Source organism: Chironomus tepperi, unplaced genomic scaffold, assembly GCF_022539635.2.
Source record: "Chironomus tepperi strain 1889 unplaced genomic scaffold, CSIRO-AGI_Ctep_v1 contig_461, whole genome shotgun sequence".
Classification (NCBI taxonomy): Eukaryota; Metazoa; Arthropoda; class Insecta; order Diptera; family Chironomidae; genus Chironomus; species Chironomus tepperi.
This window is the reverse complement of record NW_027226583.1, coordinates 743,337-765,327: the sequence shown is the minus strand read 5'-3', so window position 1 is coordinate 765,327 and position 21,991 is coordinate 743,337. Positions and strand designations below refer to the sequence as shown.

Below are 21,991 nucleotides of genomic sequence, written 5' to 3'. Positions count from 1 at the left end.
TGGAAATTGGTTAATTAACTAATTTATTATGCAAAATGTAACAGTATTTTATTTTACAATGAAATGCCATATTTATGAAAAACTTTTATGCCAAACATTTAGATTCATGTTGATGCCAAAACAATGTTCAGTTAACGTTTATAATAATCAAGTTTTTTGTCCGTATTTATTACTAAAGTGTTTTAAATAAAGCAATCAAAAATGTAAATTCTTTAACGGTCTTTTGAATTTCAAATTTTTCAACTTTTCAGACAAGTTGATTTTCTATTCAGTTGATTTTCCCCTAATAAACAAATCCATGTGATTCGGTGTTGCAAAAAAATATTAAAAATTAAATTAAGCAATAATTAATCATTATGAGTAAGATATTTCAGCAGAATCGTGCACTTGGATATGTGTCAAATCAAGTTCCAGCAACAGTTCGGTATGTGACTGGTAGAAAAGAGAATTTAGTGACAACATGTGTTGGAAAATCATTCATAACAATAAGCTGTACACACTTTCGACTATTGACAGTCTCTGGATTACATCCAGATGAAATAACATGTCTAGCTAGTGACAAATTTCTGATATATTCAGCATGTGGATCAACCATTTATGGATGGAGACGTGGAAATGAGATAAAGCATAAATATGTTGGACATAAATCAAAAGTCACTCATATCCTTCCGTTTGGAAATCACATAATATCTGTAGATGAGGATAGTTTATTGAAAGTTTGGGATAAGAAAAGTGAATGCCTGTATACTGAGATACCATTCCAAAATGAATCATTTAAAATCACAGCAGTTATGCATCCACATACTTATGTCAATAAAATCCTATTGGGAAGTGAACAAGGAACTTTACAGCTATGGAATGTTCGTCATGGAAAGCTCATCTACACATTCAGTGGATTTACAAGTAAAATAACAGTACTTGAGCAATCTCCAGCTATTGATGTTATTGCTGTTGGAATGTCAAATGGCCAAATTGCTTTAATTAACATAAAAGTTGACAAAATTCTTATGGAATTTACACAAGAATGGGGAATGGTAACAGGAATAGCATTCAGAACAGATGGTCCAACAATGATGGCAACATCCAGCATCAATGGACAAATTGCCTTTTGGGATTTAGAGGAAAAGAAAATCGTCAGCACATTGCTAGCTCATCATGATAGTGTCAGCACACTCAGGTTCCTTCCAAATGAGCCACTCTTATTAACAACATCAATAGATAATTCATTAAAATTGTGGATCTTTGATAAACTTGATGGAACTCCAAGATTATTGCGTTATAGAGAAGGACATTCATCTCCACCACTTTGTATTCGTTATCATGGATCTAAAGGCGATAGTATATTGTCTGCTGGCGAGGATTCATCATTGAGAATATTCAGCACAATTTCTGAGACACTTAATGCTAGTCTTGGAAGAGCTAGTTACAATAGGAAGGCATCTAAGAAAATCAGTAAGTAGAAACCGTTAATTTTTGAATTTTTTGAAAATTACAAAACCATTTTTAAATTTTTGAAAACCGTTAATTTTGAAATTTCAAAAAACCGTTAAATTTGAAACTTCAAAAACTTATTAATTTTTTTACTTGTAGATAAATTAAAGGAAGATCACTTACTAATGCCACCAATTACAAGCTTCACATCTGAAATGACGAGAGAGAAGCACTGGGATAGCATTGTCGCCATTCATAACAATCTAGTTGAGGCAACAACCTGGTCGTTTGATAAACGAAAAATGGGAGACATTAAGCTAATGCCAGAAAGATTTAAGAATTCAAAACGCAAGGATTTCAAGACATTTGCAACATCCTTGACTATGACACATTGTGGTAATTTTGTCATTATTGGATATTCGTCTGGAGATATTGAGCGATATAATATGCAGTCAGGAATTCATAGAGCAACTTATGGAAGTCCAGCACATAGCAATGATGTTCGAGGTGTTTATGTCGATAATTTGAATCAGTTTGTTATTAGTGCTGGAATTGACACAAAATTAAAATTCTGGAATTTTAAGACAAAAGAAGCAAAAGATGCTTTCGGTGAAATGAAGCTTCAGGACAGCATTTTATTCATTAGAGGACATAGAGAAAGTTCAATGCTTTGCGTTGTTCTTGAAGACTTTACAGTCCTTATTATTGACTACGACACAAAGACAATTGTAAGAAAATTCGTTGGACATTCAGCTCCAATTACTGATGCATGCTTTAGTCCTGATAGTCGATGGCTGATTACTTCCAGTATGGATTGTACAGTAAAAGTTTGGGATATTCCATCATCTTATTTAATTGATCATTTCAAAATGTCACAGCCATGCATTTCACTGTCAATGTCACCGACAGGAGACTTTTTAGCTACAGCACATGTTGACTTCCTTGGCGTATATCTTTGGGCTAATAAGACTCTTTACGAACACATCTCATTAAGGTCAATTAATCCTGAAAATGAAGCACCATCTGTTGAGTTGCCAAATATGCTTAACTTCGAGCATAAATATGACATTGTTGATGCCATGAATCTTATTAAACTTGAACCTGATGAGGATGATGAAGAAGGCGAATACATCAATTTAGAATACAAAAGTCCATTCCAAATTGATGATGATTTAATTACAATGTCAAGCTTAACTGAAGCTAAATGGAAGAACTTACTTGATCTGGATATCATCAAGAAGAGAAACAGACCAAAGGAAGCACCGAAGAAGCCTAAACAAGCACCTTTCTTCCTTCCAACAGTTGCTGGATTAGAAAGTAAGTTGAATTTGATTTTTAAAAATTTAACGGTTTAAATATTTTTGAAATTTCGTTCAGTAAACCTTCAATTCAGTTCAGATTTTTTGAATATAATTTGACCGTTAAATTTTTATCAAAAACTTTTAATTATAAAATTTAATTATTTTTCAGTGGCTTTCAATGTAAATGGAACCGAGCAGGATGATGATCATACCAAACTTAAATCCGTTTCAAATGTGGAGAACCTCACAACCTTTGGAGTAGTCCTCAAGAAGTCATCAGAATCAAACGACTACACAAATTCAATTAATCACTTTGTGGGTCTTAATCCATCAATGATTGACTATGAAGTTCGTTCATTGGCACCACTTGGAGGTGGCTCTATCAGTCTTATGGACAAATTCCTTAAAATGATCGTCGAAATGTTCAAAAGCAACAAAAATTTCGAATTAGCTCAATCATATCTTGCATTATTCTTGAAATCACACGAAGAAATCATTTCTGGAAGTAAAATTTTAATGACAACACTCGATGAAATAGAAACAGTTCAGAACAAGTGCTGGTCGACGCTTGAGGAACAACTTATGTACAGCATTGGAGTTGTTAGTAATTTAAGGAATTATTGTTAAATGAAGTTTAAATAACGAATAAAATAATGTGAATTTTATTAATTTTGAAAAAATATCAAAATTTAACGGTTAAAATTATTTTAAAATTTAGTTCAATTTGTTTCAGTTTATTTGAATTTTGAAAAATCGTTAAAAGTTTGATTCAGTTTAGTTCATTCAAATTTCAAAAAATCCGTTAAAAGTTTGATTTAGTTCAGTTCAAATGATTTGAAGATCAAAGTTCAAATTTATTTCTACCGTTAAAATTCAAATTTATTTTGTACGTTATTTTTTGGCTGACTTAAGGAAGATTCAACTACAACTTGAGGAGTAAGTGAAGTAATTAAGCTTCATCTTGATATTTAATTAGTTATAAAAAAATGTTTATTGAATTATTTATAAAAATATTTTACAATTCCTTGAACGTAATGAAATTATGAAGTGCCTTCAAATCCTCCTGATCAAGCAGCATATCATCAAAAAATTGTGAAAACTCAATAACAATCCTATAAATCGATCTACGAAGAGTCGAACGAAGAGCAATATAATTTTTAGACTTGACAACAGCATTTAAAGCTCCAACTTTTTCTAATGTTGCTCTAAGCTTCAAAAGTGATTTAATGATTGACTTGATGTCATGCTGAACTATTCCATAAGTATCTTCCTTGATAGATCTAACAACAATAGCTGATATGCCTTGAACCAGCCAAATAACAACTTGTGTGTTTTGTGATAAAATAAAGTTAATTTTTCCACATTCAGCTTCACCAAACAGATATCCAATAACTCGATTACTGAGCAATCTTTCCTTTAATTTCATTAAAAACACTGAACGCTTCTCTATTATTGATTCCTGTTCCTTAACTGGACTTGTCATGAAGCTTCTTATTCCATGTACTTGATTAGTTTCACGAATTATTCTTTTGTGGTCGAAGAACTTCTTCATGACATCGTTGCTGTCTACTGTATTATTATTTCGATTCTTAGCTACATACTCCAAATTGGTCTTCATGTCATTGTTAAATTCATCAATTATAGCTAAAACTCTTTGAATGAGTTGCTTCCAATTATGTGGATGTCCTCCAGGAATTGACAATTGATAGAATTCCTTTCGTCGCTTATCACTTGCGCTGTCTGCGAGGATTGACAAGTCTTGTGCTGCTAAATGTCTTGTTATTTGGAATTTCTTAATTTCCAGTGCCTTTGTTAGGATTATTTCATCAGATCCAGCAATCATGAATTGTTTTGGCTGTGTTGCAAAGATGTTAATGACTTTTTTGATTAATTCGATATTGCAGAGAATTAAAGCAGATAAGATCCATGAGTAGATTAACAAACGAATATTCAGGAAGAGTGTCATGCTGTTCCAAATTGAATGTGAATCACTGGTTCCAAGCATGAAGATTTTACTCATAAATAGTCCAAAAGTATTGCCGAAGAACATGTAAAACACGATGAAATGAGCTGTTGGAATTAAGGATCTCATAAATGACGATTTTATGACTGAAACTGTCTCTCTCCTCATTTGAACTAACTTTGATTGATGGACCATTGGAAATGACAGATTTAAGCAGTTTTCATCGTCATGACACTTAAAATAGAAGTAGCAACGCATGAAGACTCCGGCCAGCAACAAGTATGAATGATTCTCATTCAGGACATTTTTTCCTTCTTGTTCCTGCATGATTGTCTTGTAATTATCTGCTAAATACCTTACAAATAGACGTGATGTGAAGAGTCCAATGAAAATATTAAGGAACAGCATCAAAGCTTCATGACTAAATCCTTTAATAAATCTCGATATTCTTGTACCATAATAGATCTTCTCCTTGAGCATAATATTCAAACTGGATATGCCATAAATTACAGTAAACAGCATTAAAGGAGAGCAAAGGATGGAAAATAGCTCAGTAAACCATCTTATTGGATTTAAGTATTGAAGATCCAGTGGAATTGCAAAAATAATCAAAATTAGGTATTGGATTGCAGCACTAAATGCCAGAACATATTTAAATCGCTCTAGACATATATTTTTACACTGTGTCTCATTGTCTGGCCGTTGATATAAAGATCCAGAAGTTGGTGATGAATTAATTTGTTGTGGCGATGTTGGCAGCGTTGTTTGTAGTGGACTAGAGATGATTTGAGTTGAGTTCATTTGTGATATATTTGGACTAAAAGAGATGAACAGAATATAGTTTAATTAAGTCAAAAAATACAAATTTAATCAGCATACCTTTGCATTTTCGGCTTTCAAACGTTTTAGCACTAATTTGATCAATTCATGCACGATATAGCCTTACTTTAGTTGATTATTGTCTTATTAACACTCACACGTTATTTGTTTCATTAATTATAGTGTAATTCTTTTGATTTTTAATTTCAAAATTTATGCAATTTTATTTTCGCTCGTTTCTCTTAAAAATTTCAGTTAAACTTTCAAATTTTAAAAAACCGTTAATTTTACAACATCATTTTATTTATAATAAATACTTAAAAATTAATTTGCATAGTGTACAGCATAGTGCTGTTTTAGTTCAAATTTTAATCTAAATCCTTCAGTACATCCTTCAAAGTCACATTTATATATTGCATCACCCACGTGCTCACGTAAGTGCTTGACTAAATCATTCCTTTGTGTATATGCCATAGAACAGTATTCGCAGACATGAGGACGTTGCTGAGTGTGTGTTAAGACATGACGGTCTGTAAATAATAAATTAATTATTGTAGGAAAATAAGGTATTGAGAAAAGGACATACCTAATGCATATTTGGATGTAAATCTCTTCTCACAGTATTCACAAAGATATTTCCGTTCCAAAAGTCCCAAATGACGTTTTTTGTGGAGTTGAAAGATGTAAAGGTCATTAAATCTCTTCGTACAACCTTCAAAGGAACAAGCATATTTTCTACTGTCTATATGTGAATTCATGTGCCTCTCAAGTTCCTTAATGTAGACAAAAGATTGAGGACATTGTGGACATGCAAAATCTCTCTTCTCCGAGTGCCGTTTGACATGAAAATTAAGTGATGACTTGTTGCGCATTTGCTTGCCACAAATATGACAAACAAGCGATGATTGACCAGCGTGATATCCAATTCTAAAATAAATAAAATGTTAACGGATTTTTAAAATTTGAATTTTGAACTGAACCAAAACGAAGTTCAATTTACTGAACAACAGAAAATTTGATTTTCACAAAATTGTTAAAATTGATAAAATTCTTACTTATGCTTTTCCAATCTCTCCTCGTTAGGGAATCTCTTGCCACACATATCGCAGACATTCTCATAAGTTTTCTCCATTTTCTTCCGTACATGCCATGCATTATGCTGCTCCCAAGAATCTTTAAAGATGAATTTCTTTTTACATGTTTTACATTCAAATACTTCCTGTAGATTATCTTCATGCATGATTATCATATGCCTCTCGTATCTGTATTTACTGCTGCTACAATCCTCACTACAAAATTCACAGATTAATGGCTCTGTTGATGCTGGAACTCTGGATTCTGGATTTGAGTATTTATTGTAATTTTCAATCATATGAATCTTTTCCATATGCTTAATATAAAGCCTTTCAGTCCTAAATCCTTCCTTACATTGATCACATTGAAATGGTAGCTCTTGAGAATGTGCATGCTGATAATGACGAAACATGTTACTTCTAACGGAAAATTCACGATCACAATATTCGCATTGGAAGTTCAGTTTAGAGTTGTAGCTATTGTCATCACCACTAGCTCTACTACGATGCCTCCTATTCATGTGAATTAACATGCTGTTCTTGTCAACAAACTTACCAGCACAAATATCACATTCGAAGATACAAATTTGGTCACTTGGCGATTCTTCCTCTTTGGGAAGGATATTCATGACATTATGGAATTTGACACCGTGATGCTTCAATGATGTTAAATTTGAGAATCTATATGTGCATTGTGGACATCCATATTGATGATTATTGTCATGGTACTGAATCATATGTCGTTTTAAGTTTGTTTGCTGTGGAATCAAAAGTCCACAAACTGTGCAATTGACAGGCTTCATATAGTACTTAAATTTATTGCTTGTATTCTTATGGTACTCTCGATGATGACGGGCTAGATTAGACCTGAACAGGAATGTTGCATCACATAAATCACAATTAAAATTGTCCTTGTCTGTTGGTAGCTTATTACTAGGTTTTTCTGAGTCTGGCATGCTCCAATCACTGTCATTATCATTCGAATCATTGTCATTATAGTCGTTAGCATCACTAAAAGCACTTATGCTGTCCTCAATAGACTTTAATGGTTCATTTCTGGATGTTTCTTTTGCTACACAGCTAATCACTTCCTCTTTCTTCACTGGATCATCATCTATGACTGAATTCCTAAAGATTGCATCGTTCCTTACACTTTTGTGCCTTAACTCATGCATGGATCTGATGATAATTAAGCAGTTTTTGCAAATATTTTTTGGTAATTTCTCTTCATCCAGTTTAATAGTTATTGGAATTAATAAAGTTATGAGATCACTGATAATTCGACCGTTATCGAAGCTGAATAATGGAACCAGTTTAGAACTTGTTGTTCCACATAGCCTGCATGTAGTATTCATTGTGAATTAATTAAATTTCCATCAAAATTATTTATTTTTCTAGATTGCTGAGATTTTTGTTGACAAAATTTTCACTTAAAAATTTAAATTTAAAACGACCGTTAATTTTAATTAAATAATTCAAATATTTTTATTTAATTTAAATTGTCAAAAAACATTGTATTATTAATACTAAAGGGATTTATAAATGTCATTTAACGTATTTTAGGTAGTCATTAAGTATAAATTTCTTTCATATATTAAACAAAATAAGTTGTCATTAATGGCATAAAGTCGTGCATATAAAATCTTCTAATAAAATTAAATTTAATTAAACAGTGAATGAGTGAGAGAGATATAAATGAATACTATGTTGGAAGATACAGTTAACATAATTGCACAGACAGTGTATTAATTCATAGACATGTTGTCTAGCTACCTTATAGACGTTGCCCTTTTGGAATGTTCCATTAATACTAGTAATAAGTAACTAAATAAAATAGAATTCTCTTTAAATAACGATAACGTCCTTTTCATGCTGATCAACATATTTCACAAACTCATGAATCGATAAAAGAAGTTTTAACAATTGCTGTGCATCTCATTCTGCAATTAAGTCGGGAATTGATTTTTTCATCTTGAGCTCATCTTGAAAACTTTCCGTTGCTGAATAATTTCTATTCTCAACAAAATCAGTCATGGGTAAGGGTTTGGCGATTCCGATTCTCACAATTCCTTTTGGTGCACCTAAAAAGTTAAAAAATCCGTTAATTAACCGTCATTTTTTGAAAGTTTCAAATTTATCGAATCGGTTATTAATTTTTCAAAAACAATTTGACCGTTAAAATTTGAATTTTAAAAATACGTTAAATATTTTTACATACCTTTCAATGCTTGAACAGCTTGATCAAGTGAAGCATTCTCAAGTCTTGTATCATTAACAAACAATAATCGATCGCCAGGAATCAACCGTCCATCTAGTTGAGCAACACCGCCAGGAACAAGTGATCGAATAACAATAAGTGTGTCGTTAGGATCCAGTGGATCCTGATAATCTAAAATACTGAAACCGAGACCTCTTTCTCCTTTAACCAGTTCAATTATCTGTGGTTGACTACTCCACATAGCTAGTCCAGTAAGTGGTTCTAATGAACGAGATTTCATTTTAATGAAACCATCGCCATTACCAACTGCTGTTGCTAAACTTCCGTCAGATTTCGCTTTAACTAAACGATCAGAAAGTAGGGATGAATTTGAATTGTTATTGCTGTCATTTGCATTTCCATGATCGAGTAGTGAATTGCGGAAGTTGTCCTCAGTGAATGATATGATTTCTGTTATTCCACGACGACATACCATTCTTACCTGTGAGGATGAGATAAAATTAAATTGAATTAATTGTGTTGTTCAGTAATTCTTTGTTCATTTCAGTTCTGTTCAATTGAAAAATTCAAATTTTTTAAAAACCGTTAAAATTTGAATTTCAAAATCCGTTAAAAATTTGAATTTTCAGAATCCGTTAAAAGCAAATTGCTTTTTCACGGCAACAACCCTGACAAGAAACGTAACATGCAATCTCATATAGCACAAGAAACACGTTTCTACAGTTAAGTACGCGCAATAAAATGTTAATAGCTGTTTATCGCACAATAAAAATCAGTCATATAAAAAGCAAATCTTACATCTTGAGGAAGTTCCTTGAGAATGGAAACAACTTGCATGTGATTCATGCCTAAAAGTCGTTGATTGTTTACTTCCAGAAGTTCATCGCCAGAATGCAACAATCCATTTTGACCGACAGGTCCTTCGGGTAGGATAGACCGAATGTAGTGATGTGGACGCACTTCTACGCCTGAATAAAAAATGGAAGTTATGAAAAATGTAAAGGAATTGACAAAATATGCAGCCTTACCACTTTCAATATCGACAGTTCCTTCCAATGAGATTCCCAACCCACTTGATGCTGCAAATTTCTTAATTTGAGCCACAATAATTCTGCTATCATCTTCCGTACCAAGAACTGACTTCCATTTCTTCATTATGGCAAGTTCCTGTTCCTTTGTTAATTTTGGATCAACATAATACTTATGATGCTGTTTAGGTGTGGAATGAATATGATGATTGCTTAATTCATTAATTAAATCCTCTTCATTATCAACACTTGACTCCTGTCCTTGATAGTCATTCAAGACACTCTGCGTGACCGTCCGTGTCTCGAGCGAGTCTTTAGTCATAAGTAACTTCCGTTCCTCATTAAATGATTGTCGTCTTGATGATGATGCTGGCGAAATGGATGTGAATGGCTTAACAGGTGTTGTTGGCTTATTGATTTCATTTGCTGCAATTGCTTGTTGTAACTGCTCAAATTTCAATCCACGAAGATATCTTTCAAGGACTAATTTAACGATATTTCCACTTTGTTTTAAGACATCAACAGCTTGATGATTTGAGAATCCTTGCAATGACTGTCCATCGACTTCAATGATACGATCATTAACTTGAATTTTACCACAATCAGCAGCACTGCCAGGTGCGACACTTTTAACAAAAATTCCACTCAGTTCTTCCTTCTCACATACATATCCAGCAATTGTTATACCCAATCCATGAGAATCCTTTCTAAGCTCTACTGTAAATTTCTCAGTTTCTGGAAGTTCCAATGTGATTTCACTTTCATTCTTAAATGTGAACTTTTGAATTTGCATTGAGGGTGTTGAGGGGGTCGAGGATGGCAAGAAACCAAATATTTCAGGATATCCAGCAGCAATTAAGTACCTTTGTAATTCTTGAGGATCTGCGAGTAGTCTTGATGGAACTATAGCTGAATCGCCATCAACATCTTGATTTGTCTTCATTGGATCGACAGCACGAGCAACAACAAGTCTCACATGTGTACCTGACTGACGTAAAACGGATGCGACTTGTTCAGATCCCATATCGAATAAATTAACATCTCCAATTTGTAGTATGTGGTCACCAGACAGTAATCTTTCATCACGATCAGCTACACCACCTTGAAGAATTGTCTTGACTATAACTCCCGAACTTTTAGCACTAACAATACCAAATCCGAGGCCAGTTCCATCATTTACCAATTCAAGTGCTTGCACTTGAGCCCATTCACTCGACATAATGTCAACATTTTGTTTAGAATTGTTACTAATTGCCGATTGTGGACGTTCTGTCGGTTCACGCGTCATTAATTCTATATCGTGTTTGTTTTTATGCTCAAGTGAATGATATTGTTCACCATTATATTTCGATGGACTGTTTAGACTGCGCGGTGATATTTGAGCTGATGGAACTAAAATATACATGAATTAATTTGATTATGATATGGGGAAATAAAAAAATGTTAACGCCTACCTCTTTGCTCATCATATTCGCCTTCATAAATGTCCGAATTTCGCGATACATTTAGAATCAGTTCACCTGTTGTCGGGACAATATCAAAGTCAGCTGGAAGAATTGATGGATGTTGTTGCAATTGTCCATTTAATTCTAATATAACGTCCTGAATTTTAATTAAATCCCGAAAAATTGGATCATCCAGTAATGAAAGTAGTGAATTTAAATCCTCGAGTGTATCGAGCTGTAAACTTGCATCACCCGAGTCAATTACGGCTTGTTTTATTACTTCCAAATTCTGTTGAGCATTCGAAAGCTCAAGATTGGACGAAAACATCTTTAAATTCCAATATAGTTATTAATGGGTTTGGTCGATAAAAATAATCTTCGTTCTATGGATGAGCACCAAAATATTTAGAAAGTTTTTATTATGAACACAATTTGCATTAGTAGTTTATGATTCTTAACTACTTAAAAGTAAATATTTTCCGTTTTATTAGTTAAATTAATAATTTTTTCACTTTTTTATTCCTTTTTTTAACTGATGGGATGTAGTTTTTGTGAAAATATTCATATTCACACTGTTCATTTGCCTGCTGTTGATACATTTATGCCCTGAAAATGTAAAAGATTGCTAGATTTTAATTTGATTAAAAATTATTTTTAAAACCTTACAAATGTTTTTCGAACTTTATAAGGTTTTGATAATTAATTTGTATGGTTTTATAATTTAAATATCATTAAACCGTTATTTTCGACCAACATTTTTAAGGTTGTGAATATGCACAAAATGCCAGTCAGTCTTAATCACTTATTCTGTCGTCTCGGTTGTTGTTTTGTGTAAAATATTTCTTGATTCATTGGAATTTGAATCTAAAAGTGAATTTTTAAGCTATAAAATGGATGTATTTAATAAAATTAAATCAACGTCACTCTCAGTGGCAGAAATATTCACTCCCGTACTTAAGGAATCAAAGTTTAAAGAGAGTGGACGTATAACGCCTGAAGAATTTGTAAGAAAAGGATTTTTCTTTGTTTTATTATTAAAAACAATATTTTTCTATTTATTCATTGGTCATTTCAGGTAGCTGCTGGAGATCACTTAGTTCATATGTGTAGGACATGGAACTGGTCAAGTGGAGATGAATCAAAGATTAAATCTTATTTGCCAGCAGATAAACAATATTTAGTTACAAAGTAAGAACTTTACAGGTGGCACTTGATAAGTTTGTCCGTCAAGTATGGCACGAATTTCTTTGTTCCTTTTGCTGTGCTGTACTTCCGTGATGTCTTGATTAGTCAACTAATTTTCCATATTTGTCTTTCCAGGAATGTCCCATGCACTAAGCGCTGTAGACAAATGACTGAGTTTAGTTGCGTTGAGAAGATCGTGGAGGAAGCAGAAGGTGAAGACGGTTGGGTCACTCATGAGAATGATGAAAATGATATTAATGATAGCGTAGCGGAAATGACATTAGAATGCAACAAATTAGACGAGCAGATTGAAAAGGAGGCAAATGCTCAAGATGAGGAAGAAGAGGCAGTAGATATGGAAGATTTTGAAGAATCAGGCATGCTTGAAAATATCGATCCATCTGTTGCTATTGTCAAACCAACATCCAGTGCGTCTGAAGATCCAAGTAATGAAGTTGACTCTGTCGTACATTGCAGATCTTATGATCTTCATATTGTTTATAATAAGTATTATCAAACACCGCATCTCTTCCTTATTGGCTACGATGAGAACAAGAAACTACTGTCTGTCGATGAAATGTTTGAAGATGTCTCACAGGATAATGCCAAAAAAACTGTCACTTTTGAGCAACATCCTCATTTGGGTATGGAGTCTTATTTTGTTAACATATGCAGTATGTAATTGTTATTTTGTAATTTTAGGGCCTTCGATGTTAGCTGTTCATCCTTGCAGACACGGAGATTTAATGAAAAAATTCATTCAAATTGTAAGTTCAATTTTTAACGGTTTTGTAAAATTTAAATTTTTAACGGTTTTGTAAAATTTGAATTTTGAACTTTACTTTTGAACTTCCCAAAACCGCTTAAATTTCAAATTCTACAAAACCGTTAATACTTTTTTTTGCATTTATCAAGACTAAACCCCTGATTAAACGCTATCTTAATTAAGTCATTCAGTCAACTAATTACGAAATCACATTAGTAATGCAAAAAGCACAAAATGAATAAAGCTCTTTATCTATATCTATTTTTAGGCCGAGGATGGCGGTAATGAGTTATCGGTTCATTCTTATCTCATCATTTTCCTAAAGTTTGTGCAGTCTGTAATCCCAACAGTCAACTACGATTTCTCTCAAACAATTAAAACCAATTAAATGTGAGATTACTGCTGCCTAAAATCTGCTTCAAATGATGCCATTACCCACTGATAATTAAACTATCTCAATGTTACATTGCTGCATAAAATTTGGATTGGCATGGAACGAAGAACTGCTTAATTTATAAGGAAAAGAAAAATTAATAAAGAGATTCGTGCTAAGTGTTACTTTATCTCATAATGCATGTTATTTAATTACATTTATTTCTGTGCATTTTTTTTTTGTTTTTTTAGAAAGGCAGTGCAATTACAAATACCATAACTTTATATCCCCTTACTTTAAGTACAGGTAACACTAGGTGAAATGTCACAATTTGACTACATAGAATCTACTTTAAGTATATCGTGATTTAATTAACATCCATTATTCAAGTTATCTAGTTCCAATTTAATCGATTTCAGATAAATCTTTGGTAAATTCTTCCTGCTTTTCAGGAACTTCTGGGATTTGCTCTGTATCAGCTAAAACTTTTTGATTAGTTTCTTCCTGTGACTTCTTTTCATATTCTCTGACAGCTGCCATATCCATGTCATACCACTGATCGACCCATGTGAATGCCTGCAATGTTAATGCCATGCTTAATTTTTAATCCTATGGATTAATATTTTAATCTTTACCTGTCTGTGACCCAATAACAGTACATCTCTAATACATCTATGTATAAAGTCTTCTGTTTTTGTTTGAAATCCCCAGACTTCAAATGATGTATGAACAAGCTTATATGAGCACATAATTGGCTTGTCTGTTTCTCTCCAGCCTTCCATTAATGGTCCACGATTTGTTTTTGAGCTTTTGAAGAATTTTGGATCTTCATCTTCCTTATAATGCTTTGGATTTGACAATTCATCAAATGCTATGTCCATGTGATCAATTGTCACTGACGCATATTCTTCTTCCGGTACTTTAAATACATTTTCTGTTGATCCATTATTATTCTCGAATTTTGTGTAAATTTCGACTCTAAATTTAGGCAGGAAAGAGCATGTGTATTCTAAAAATTGTCAAATGACATACATTACTTATCTATAATAAGACTAGCCCACTTTTTTATGATTCATACCTGTTATAGTTAATGGATAGAAGTTGTAGGATTTTTCAGTGATATAAAAGACTCTTGGAGTGACGGCTTGTAGCCAATATGGCAATCGTGAGCTCAAATGGACTCTTTTTTCAGTAAATTGACCTTTTGTGTGCTTTTCACGTTCTTTAAGGAACGCTTTATGGTTGTCACTCATGCTAAAATTAAGGAATGGATTAAAATGATTAACTGGGTTATTTAATTCCACTGGATCTCACTTTTCTTCATCCTCTGTACATTCTCGATTGACAACAACTTCCACTCCATCACCTCCTTGTGACTGCTCATTTGAATGCCTTGCAATCATATACAGCTGAAATATTAATTATTTATTAATTTTTTCTCACCGAAAGTCTAATTATGGGATTTTATGAGTAAAACTAACTTGACCGATGTGATATTCATCAACAGTCAACGGCATCGCAATTCGATATTCCTTTGTAAGCATTTTTAATAGTTGTTTCTATCTAGTTTAATTAAATTAAGCTAAATTTCTATTGCAGCAATTTTTTTTTGGAAAAAAATCCAAGGGATGATAACTTTTTAGCTTAGTAGGCAATTGTGCAACTGTTTTTATTTGACTGTCTGTCTTATTTCTAACGGTAAATTTTTGAAAAAAGTAGTTTGCCCATTGTTTACAAATTAAAAACCGAAAATTTTGTGACAATTTTTACACATTCATTAATTTAATAAATTTAACATAACTATCTTCATAATTTTACTATTTAACATCGTTTATTACATTAGTCATAACTAGTTAAAGTAATTAATTAAAAGTAAAATCATGGATTCTCGACTAAAAAGACGTTCAAGATCTGATTCACCGGAAAAGTCAAGAAAAAAGTCCAAAAATAAGGATAAGGATCGCGATAGAAGTGAAAAGAAGAAGAAACGATCAAAATCTAAGGAACGACATCGTTCTAAATCTCGTGAACGTGACAGAGAGTCAAGAAAAAAGAAGTAAGTTAATTTAACATTTATAAACGTTTGGAATCATTAATTTGACATTTAATCCATTTTTAGTGGTAAAGATAAAAGAAAATCAAGATCCAGAAGCAGAGAGAAGGCACATAAAGAAAAGTCTCGTGATGAGCGTCCAAGAAGTCCAAAAGAGGTCACAAAGGAATCAAAAGATGTCATTGAAATCAAAGATGATCAATTTGATCCAGCAAAATTCGATAAAGAGGAAGAACAGCATAGATTAGAGCTGGAAATGATTAAAAGAAAGGAAAGGATTGAAAGATGGCGTGCTGAACGTAAAAAGAAGGAAATGGAATTACAAAAAAAGCCAGAGAAGCCTGTATCGGAACCGTCAGCAAAGCCTTGGAGTTTGGAAGATGATGATGAAGACGAGGATGTAAAAATTATCGAAATAGAGGATAGTCCAACAAGAGTCAAAGAGGAACCGATAAATGAGGAGCCTCCGAAGAAAATTGAGAAGATCGTAATCGATGACGATGATGACTTTAACATGAAAATTGCTACATCCAAGAAGATTGTCAAGCCTGTAAGCCCAGAATTGCCTAAAATCGAAGAAAAACCAATTGAAGAGGAAGAAGAGGACGATGATGTTGATCCATTAGATGCTTATATGAAGGGTGTCGATGAAGAAGTCAGAAAAATCAACAAAATGTCCAAGGTAAAAATAACGGTCAAAATAATTTTAAATTAACGGCCCAAAATTATTTGAATATTTCAAATTTCTAAAATACGTTATTCTTTATATTTTCAGGTTTCGACGACAGCAAAAACAACTTCTGGACAAACAGGATTAGTTATTGTGACTGGTAATGCAAAGAAGCAACAAAAGGAAATAAAGAAAGGTGAATTGATTGAGCAGAATCAAGACGGTTTAGAATATTCGAGTGAAGAAGAATTTGAGGATATTAAAGATACAGCTGCAAATTTAGCAGCCATAAAACAAAAGAAAGAACTTCCAAAAATTGATCATACAAAAATGGAATATAGTGATTTCAAGAAGAATTTCTATGTGGAAGTACCAGAATTAACTAAGATGACACAACAAGAAGTTGATGCATACAGAACTGAATTAGAGGATATTCAAGTCAAAGGTAAAGGATGTCCAAGACCAATAAGAACTTGGGCACAATGTGGTGTTTCTAAAAAGGAAATGGACATATTAAGGAAATTAAACTTTGAAAAGCCAACGCCAATTCAATGTCAAGCAATTCCAGCAATTATGAGTGGACGTGATCTCATTGGAATTGCTAAAACTGGCAGTGGAAAGACAATTTCCTTCATTCTTCCCATGTTTCGTCATATTCTTGATCAACCACCATTAGAAGACAGCGATGGTCCAATATCAATTATTATGACACCAACAAGAGAACTTTGCATGCAAATTGGCAAGGATATCAAGAAATTTGCAAAATCATTAGGTTTAAGATGTGTTTGTGTTTATGGAGGAACTGGCATTAGTGAACAAATAGCTGAACTTAAGAGGGGAGCTGAAATCATTGTTTGTACTCCAGGTAAGACTTAATATAGATTTATAATAAATTTAACGGTTTTCTCAAATTTGAATGTTTGAAAACCATACAATTCCATAGAAAACCATTCAAATTATTAATTTTCTATATATTCAACAGGTCGCATGATAGACATGCTTGCTGCCAATTCAGGTCGAGTGACAAACTTAAGGAGAGTAACTTATGTGGTATGCGACGAAGCTGACAGAATGTTCGATATGGGTTTTGAGCCTCAAGTCGTTCGAATTTTAGAAAATATTCGTCCAGATCGACAGACTGTCATGTTTTCTGCCACATTTCCACGTCAAATGGAAGCACTTGCCAGAAGATTTTTAAAGAAACCAATTGAAATTCAAGTTGGTGGACGATCAGTCGTTTGTAAGGAAGTTGAACAGCATATTGCTATTCTAGAGGAGGAAGCGAAATTCTTTAAATTATTGGAACTTTTGGGACATTATCAGGAACATGGATCGATTATTGTGTTCGTAGATAAGCAGGAAAATGCAGATATATTGTTAAAGGAACTGATGAAGGCTTCATATCCATGTATGAGCTTGCATGGAGGAATTGATCAATATGATCGTGACTCAACAATTGCAGACTTTAAAAGTGGTCGATGTAAATTACTTATTGCTACTTCTGTGGCTGCTCGTGGCTTAGATGTTAAGCATTTGATTCTCGTCGTAAATTATGACTGTCCAAATCATTACGAAGATTATGTCCATCGAGTTGGACGAACAGGAAGAGCTGGAAATAAAGGATATGCATGGACATTCTTAACACCAGATCAAGGCAGATATTCTGGTGATATTTTGAGAGCACTTCAGCTATCCAGCACGGAAGTTCCAGTAGAATTACAAAATCTTTTTGACACATACAAAGAAGGACAAGAAGCTATTGGAAAGAAGGTCTATAGTGGCGGTGGATTTAGTGGAAAAGGATTTAAATTCGATGAGCAAGAAGCAGCAGCTGCAAATGAAATGAAGAAGCTACAAAAGGCAGCATTAGGTCTTGTTGATTCCGATGACGAAGATGATCTTGAAAATGACATTGATCAGACAATTGAGAGCATGTTTGCGACAAAACGAACAGTCAAAGAGATTCAAGCACCAATCATTCCGGCAGCTCCACAGCCAGCTGCTCCACCACCGCAAACTGTCGCTGCTGCATCTACTGATAAATTGGAATTGGCTAAAAAATTGGCATCTCGAATTAATATCACTAAGAATTTGGGTGCTGAAGCGAAGGGAGCTACTCAACAGGCTGCGGAAGCTATATTCGGTAAAGGAAGTGTGTCTACACAGCTGATTACGGTAAGTTATCATTTAAAAAGTTCGTTAAAAATTTGAATTTTAAAAAACCGTTAATTTTTATTTTCAGAATAAAACAATTGCAGAACAAATTGCATCAAAACTCAACACGAAGCTTAATTATCAACCTAAGGACGATGAAGATGCAATGATGGAACAAACAGACGGAATGTTCAAAAAGTACGAAGAAGAATTGGAAATTAATGATTTCCCACAGCAAGCAAGATGGAAAGTTACATCAAAGGAAGCCCTTGCACAAATATCCGAGTATTCTGAAGCTGGTCTTACAGTTAGAGGAACTTTTGTTCCACCAGGCAAACCAGTTCCTGAAGGTGAACGTAAATTATATCTTGCGATTGAAAGTTGCAGTGAACGTGCTGTGTCTAAGGCCAAGAGTGAAATTACACGATTAATTAAGGAAGAATTATTGAAGATTAAGAATGTATCGCATCATTTAATTAATAAGGCCCGTTATAAAGTTGTCTAAATTTCCACATTGAGTACAATAATAATTAAGAAGCAAGAAGTAAAATTTTGAATAAAAAGAAAAATAACGGTAAAGACTATTTGAATTTTTATTCTCTCTCATTGAAGCAAAAAAGAGCAGTGAAGCGAAGGTTGTTCTCTCAATTTTCGTGGTCATATGTTCGTACAGTTATGCTAAACCTTTTTTTTCAGCTTAAAATAGAAATTTCAAAATTAACGGTCAAAATAAATTTGAATTTATGTTTGAAAAATGAAGTTCAAAATTTGAACTTGAAAGAATTTGAAAATTGAAATAACGGTCAAGAGTGCCATGAAGTTGAGCAGCACTGTGTTTGTGAGCAAAAAAAGCTGAGAGATAGTAAATATTTGTGATCTTTTTGGCGAATTTCTCACGAAAATTGAGACTGAAAAATATGTAACTAGTCTCACATATTCATTGATGAGAATTATATTTAATGATATAGTGTAATTTTTAGTGTTTATAATAGTAAAAAAAAAAAGTCTAGTTAAATATTTAAATGAATTTTAATAAGTCGTCTATGTCATTAGTTTACAGTCACTCGAAGAGACTATTACAGCGGAAACTAAATCGTATAATGGCATCACAAGAGTCATATGAAAGTAGTAATTTAATGCAAAACCAGTCCGATAAATGGTTTAATCGGTTAGTGTAGTTAATTATAATTAACTTATGGATGTTGTGGATTAATTTTTGGAATTTTCAAGTCGTGACATAAAGTTAAGGAAGTGAAAAAATTGGGTCAATAAATTCCTAAACAAATAAAATTTATAGAATTCAAAGTTCAATTGGACTAAAGATTTCCACAATCAGCAGCTAGTCACACGAGGAAAAACTTGATTTTGTCTTTGTTATTTTTGTTAAATATTTTAATTAATTTATATTGTTGTCACGTTACACGTGTAGCAATGTCCAAAAGAGATGTTAGTTAAATAAAATCTAATTTGTTTTGTAGATATGAGCACGTAAATAAGATTGACGGATTATTTCAAGGTGTGTCAGATCGGTTTCAAGGGATTACAGTTGATTCTATCGTAGAATGTTGTGATGATGTTCAAACTTTTGATAATACACTCGCAAGTAAGTTCAGGGTCATTATGATGCATATACACTATAGGTAATCGATTATTTACATTTAATGTTATCATTTTCCATCCAGAATCACTTGAACACTGGATTGAACAAAAAAGGCGCGCAATATGGTTCAAAGTTTATCGAGAGCAGTCAACGTGGATACCAACTTTAGTTAAGAATGATTTCAAGTTTCATCATGCACGCGAGGATTTTGTCATGATGTACAAGTGGCTTCCTGAAAATGAATCAATTACGGTGCCTCCTTTTGCTCACACTATGGTATGTCATTAATTATTACTGATTAACGCTTATTGTTATCTTTATAAAGGTCATATACCTGCAATTGATATCTTATCTGTTGACATTTGAGAATTTCCATCAAAGTTGTTCTATAAATTATGAATTTTGCTATTTTTAGAATGAATTTTGCTACATTTTGAGTTTTCTTCATATTGTTCCTGTTTACTTCACTTTATTAATGACTTGTAATGACTTTTCATTAGTTTATGACTTGCTTTTCCCTGTTTTTCCATTTAAAAACCTAGAATTTCAAAATTAAATTCCTGAAAAATTAGAAAAATGTCACCAAACTAATTTTGAATTCAAAATGACCGTTACATTTCAACCCTAATTGATTGCTTTAATCTTCATTACACTACAATAATTAAGCCATTATCATACAGATAATACTATAATTTATTCTACTGATAACAGGTCGGTGTTGGTGCTCTTGTAATTAATGATAAAAATCAAGTGCTTGTTGTCAGCGAGCGAAATGCACTTATTCCAAACTCATGGAAACTGCCAGGTATAAAGTCCAAATATTCTTTTATTTATCAACACATATTTTAAATGACCTTCATTTTAACTTTTAGGTGGCTATTGTGAAATGAAAGAGAATCTAATTGAAGCAGCAATTCGTGAAGTTCAAGAAGAGACAAATATCCAAACGAAATTTGAGAGTCTTGTGTCAGGTAAAAATTGTTTTAAGGGTTTCTGAAAAACCGCTAAATTTTTTTTGAATTTCGTTGTAAAATTTGAATTTTGAAAAACCGTTAAATTTGAAAATTTGAAATTTTATACTAAAATTGTAGAATTAACAGTAGACAAGTCACTAATCATCCAGTAGTTAGATCACTTAAATCTTGCATCCCTAAATGTAGTTCCTAATATAATTCAGAAGCCCTTCCCGTCCTTTTTGTGTACTAACAAACAATTTCATGAACATTTGATCTAATAAATCCAGTTCTTGCAGTCCGTCACGCACACAGTGCTGCCTTTAATTGCAGTGACCTCTACTTCATAATGAAGCTTATTCCTTTAACCGAGGAGATCACAAAATGTGATAGAGAAATTGCTAAATGTTGTTGGATGGACGTAGATGAATATTTAACTCATGATCGTGTTCATGAGACAAACAGAAGCTTTGTTGATCACTGGCTGAAGCTTAAAAATAAAGGATTGACGTTAGATGTTGTAGATAAGACACATAAGCTGTTAAATCGTGATTATCAGATATTTTATCCAAAAAATGCTGATGAGGAGTCAAAGAGCGACAAATGAGGATTATTAAAGTTTAAAGTAGATCCTGTTCAGCACCTAATTGAAAACTTATGATTATAAAGTGTAAAGTAATAGAAATATTGACAAATAAACGAAATTATACAATTTATTTTGATCAAATACGGAGGAATTGATGTTAATTTACTGGTGATTATCATAACTGGATGTTAAATGAAGTGAAAGGCTTGAATTTGAAGTAACATCTGGTTGGGAATTATTCAGTGGAATTCCAATGTATTCTTTTGTTCCTGACAATCTTAACATACAATAGAATTGTTGATCCAGCAGATTCCGTGTGACTTTAAGCTATTCATACTCAAAATACACGAACTGTTTAGCTATTTTGGGATTG

The 21,991-nt window shown here is 32.9% G+C and overlaps 8 protein-coding genes across 11 annotated transcripts; 4 read left to right on the top strand and 4 right to left on the bottom strand.

Annotated features, from left to right (window-relative positions):
• Positions 1–289: 289 nt before the first annotated feature.
• Positions 290–3,412, top strand: LOC139099051 (WD repeat-containing protein 36). Its single transcript, XM_070651446.1, has 3 exons — positions 290–1,452; positions 1,591–2,748; positions 2,902–3,412. The coding sequence occupies exons 1-3, from the start codon at positions 357–359 to the stop codon at positions 3,357–3,359; spliced, it is 2,712 nt and encodes a 903-aa protein (XP_070507547.1). The 5' UTR covers positions 290–356; the 3' UTR covers positions 3,360–3,412.
• Positions 3,413–3,697: 285 nt separating this feature from the next.
• On the bottom strand, positions 3,698–5,759 carry LOC139099091 (nucleoporin Ndc1-like). The gene is made up of 2 exons (XM_070651489.1): positions 5,575–5,759; positions 3,698–5,512 (listed from the first exon to the last, which is right to left on the bottom strand). The coding sequence occupies exons 1-2, from the start codon at positions 5,580–5,582 to the stop codon at positions 3,748–3,750; spliced, it is 1,773 nt and encodes a 590-aa protein (XP_070507590.1). The 5' UTR covers positions 5,583–5,759; the 3' UTR covers positions 3,698–3,747.
• Positions 5,760–5,838: 79 nt separating this feature from the next.
• Positions 5,839–8,001, bottom strand: LOC139099068 (oocyte zinc finger protein XlCOF6-like). Its single transcript, XM_070651466.1, has 3 exons — positions 6,570–8,001; positions 6,101–6,441; positions 5,839–6,044 (listed from the first exon to the last, which is right to left on the bottom strand). The coding sequence occupies exons 1-3, from the start codon at positions 7,940–7,942 to the stop codon at positions 5,839–5,841; spliced, it is 1,920 nt and encodes a 639-aa protein (XP_070507567.1). The 5' UTR covers positions 7,943–8,001.
• Positions 8,002–8,123: 122 nt separating this feature from the next.
• Positions 8,124–11,801, bottom strand: Patj (patj crumbs cell polarity complex component). The gene is made up of 5 exons (XM_070651515.1): positions 11,288–11,801; positions 9,834–11,225; positions 9,604–9,773; positions 8,806–9,286; positions 8,124–8,668 (listed from the first exon to the last, which is right to left on the bottom strand). Exons 1-5 carry the CDS (start codon positions 11,604–11,606, stop codon positions 8,523–8,525), a joined length of 2,508 nt encoding a protein of 835 aa, XP_070507616.1. The 5' UTR covers positions 11,607–11,801; the 3' UTR covers positions 8,124–8,522.
• Positions 11,802–12,086: 285 nt separating this feature from the next.
• Atg3 (Autophagy-related protein 3) lies at positions 12,087–13,800 on the top strand. Its single transcript, XM_070651434.1, has 5 exons — positions 12,087–12,282; positions 12,354–12,466; positions 12,599–13,107; positions 13,166–13,230; positions 13,498–13,800. Exons 1-5 carry the CDS (start codon positions 12,169–12,171, stop codon positions 13,615–13,617), a joined length of 921 nt encoding a protein of 306 aa, XP_070507535.1. The 5' UTR covers positions 12,087–12,168; the 3' UTR covers positions 13,618–13,800.
• Positions 13,779–15,234, bottom strand: rdgBbeta (cytoplasmic phosphatidylinositol transfer protein 1). The gene is made up of 5 exons (XM_070651435.1): positions 15,084–15,234; positions 14,917–15,011; positions 14,681–14,856; positions 14,238–14,611; positions 13,779–14,178 (listed from the first exon to the last, which is right to left on the bottom strand). Exons 1-5 carry the CDS (start codon positions 15,144–15,146, stop codon positions 14,008–14,010), a joined length of 879 nt encoding a protein of 292 aa, XP_070507536.1. The 5' UTR covers positions 15,147–15,234; the 3' UTR covers positions 13,779–14,007.
• A 115-nt stretch (positions 15,235–15,349) lies between these two features.
• Positions 15,350–19,063, top strand: Prp5 (pre-mRNA processing factor 5). The gene is made up of 5 exons (XM_070651493.1): positions 15,350–15,658; positions 15,722–16,337; positions 16,431–17,190; positions 17,308–18,500; positions 18,568–19,063. The coding sequence occupies exons 1-5, from the start codon at positions 15,483–15,485 to the stop codon at positions 18,982–18,984; spliced, it is 3,162 nt and encodes a 1,053-aa protein (XP_070507594.1). The 5' UTR covers positions 15,350–15,482; the 3' UTR covers positions 18,985–19,063.
• A 258-nt stretch (positions 19,064–19,321) lies between these two features.
• On the top strand, positions 19,322–21,763 carry LOC139099053 (nucleoside diphosphate-linked moiety X motif 6). Of its 4 annotated transcripts, none has more exons than XM_070651449.1 (7): positions 19,322–19,448; positions 19,533–19,647; positions 19,958–20,082; positions 20,162–20,355; positions 20,791–20,884; positions 20,952–21,050; positions 21,323–21,763. In XM_070651449.1, the coding sequence occupies exons 2-7, from the start codon at positions 19,580–19,582 to the stop codon at positions 21,637–21,639; spliced, it is 897 nt and encodes a 298-aa protein (XP_070507550.1). In that variant the 5' UTR covers positions 19,322–19,448; positions 19,533–19,579; the 3' UTR covers positions 21,640–21,763. The 4 variants fall into 4 exon arrangements, with proteins under 4 accessions (XP_070507550.1, XP_070507551.1, XP_070507548.1 ...); XM_070651450.1 differs by having other exon boundaries at positions 19,339–19,470; XM_070651447.1 differs by having other exon boundaries at positions 19,405–19,647.
• The last annotated feature ends 228 nt before the right edge of the window (positions 21,764–21,991 follow it).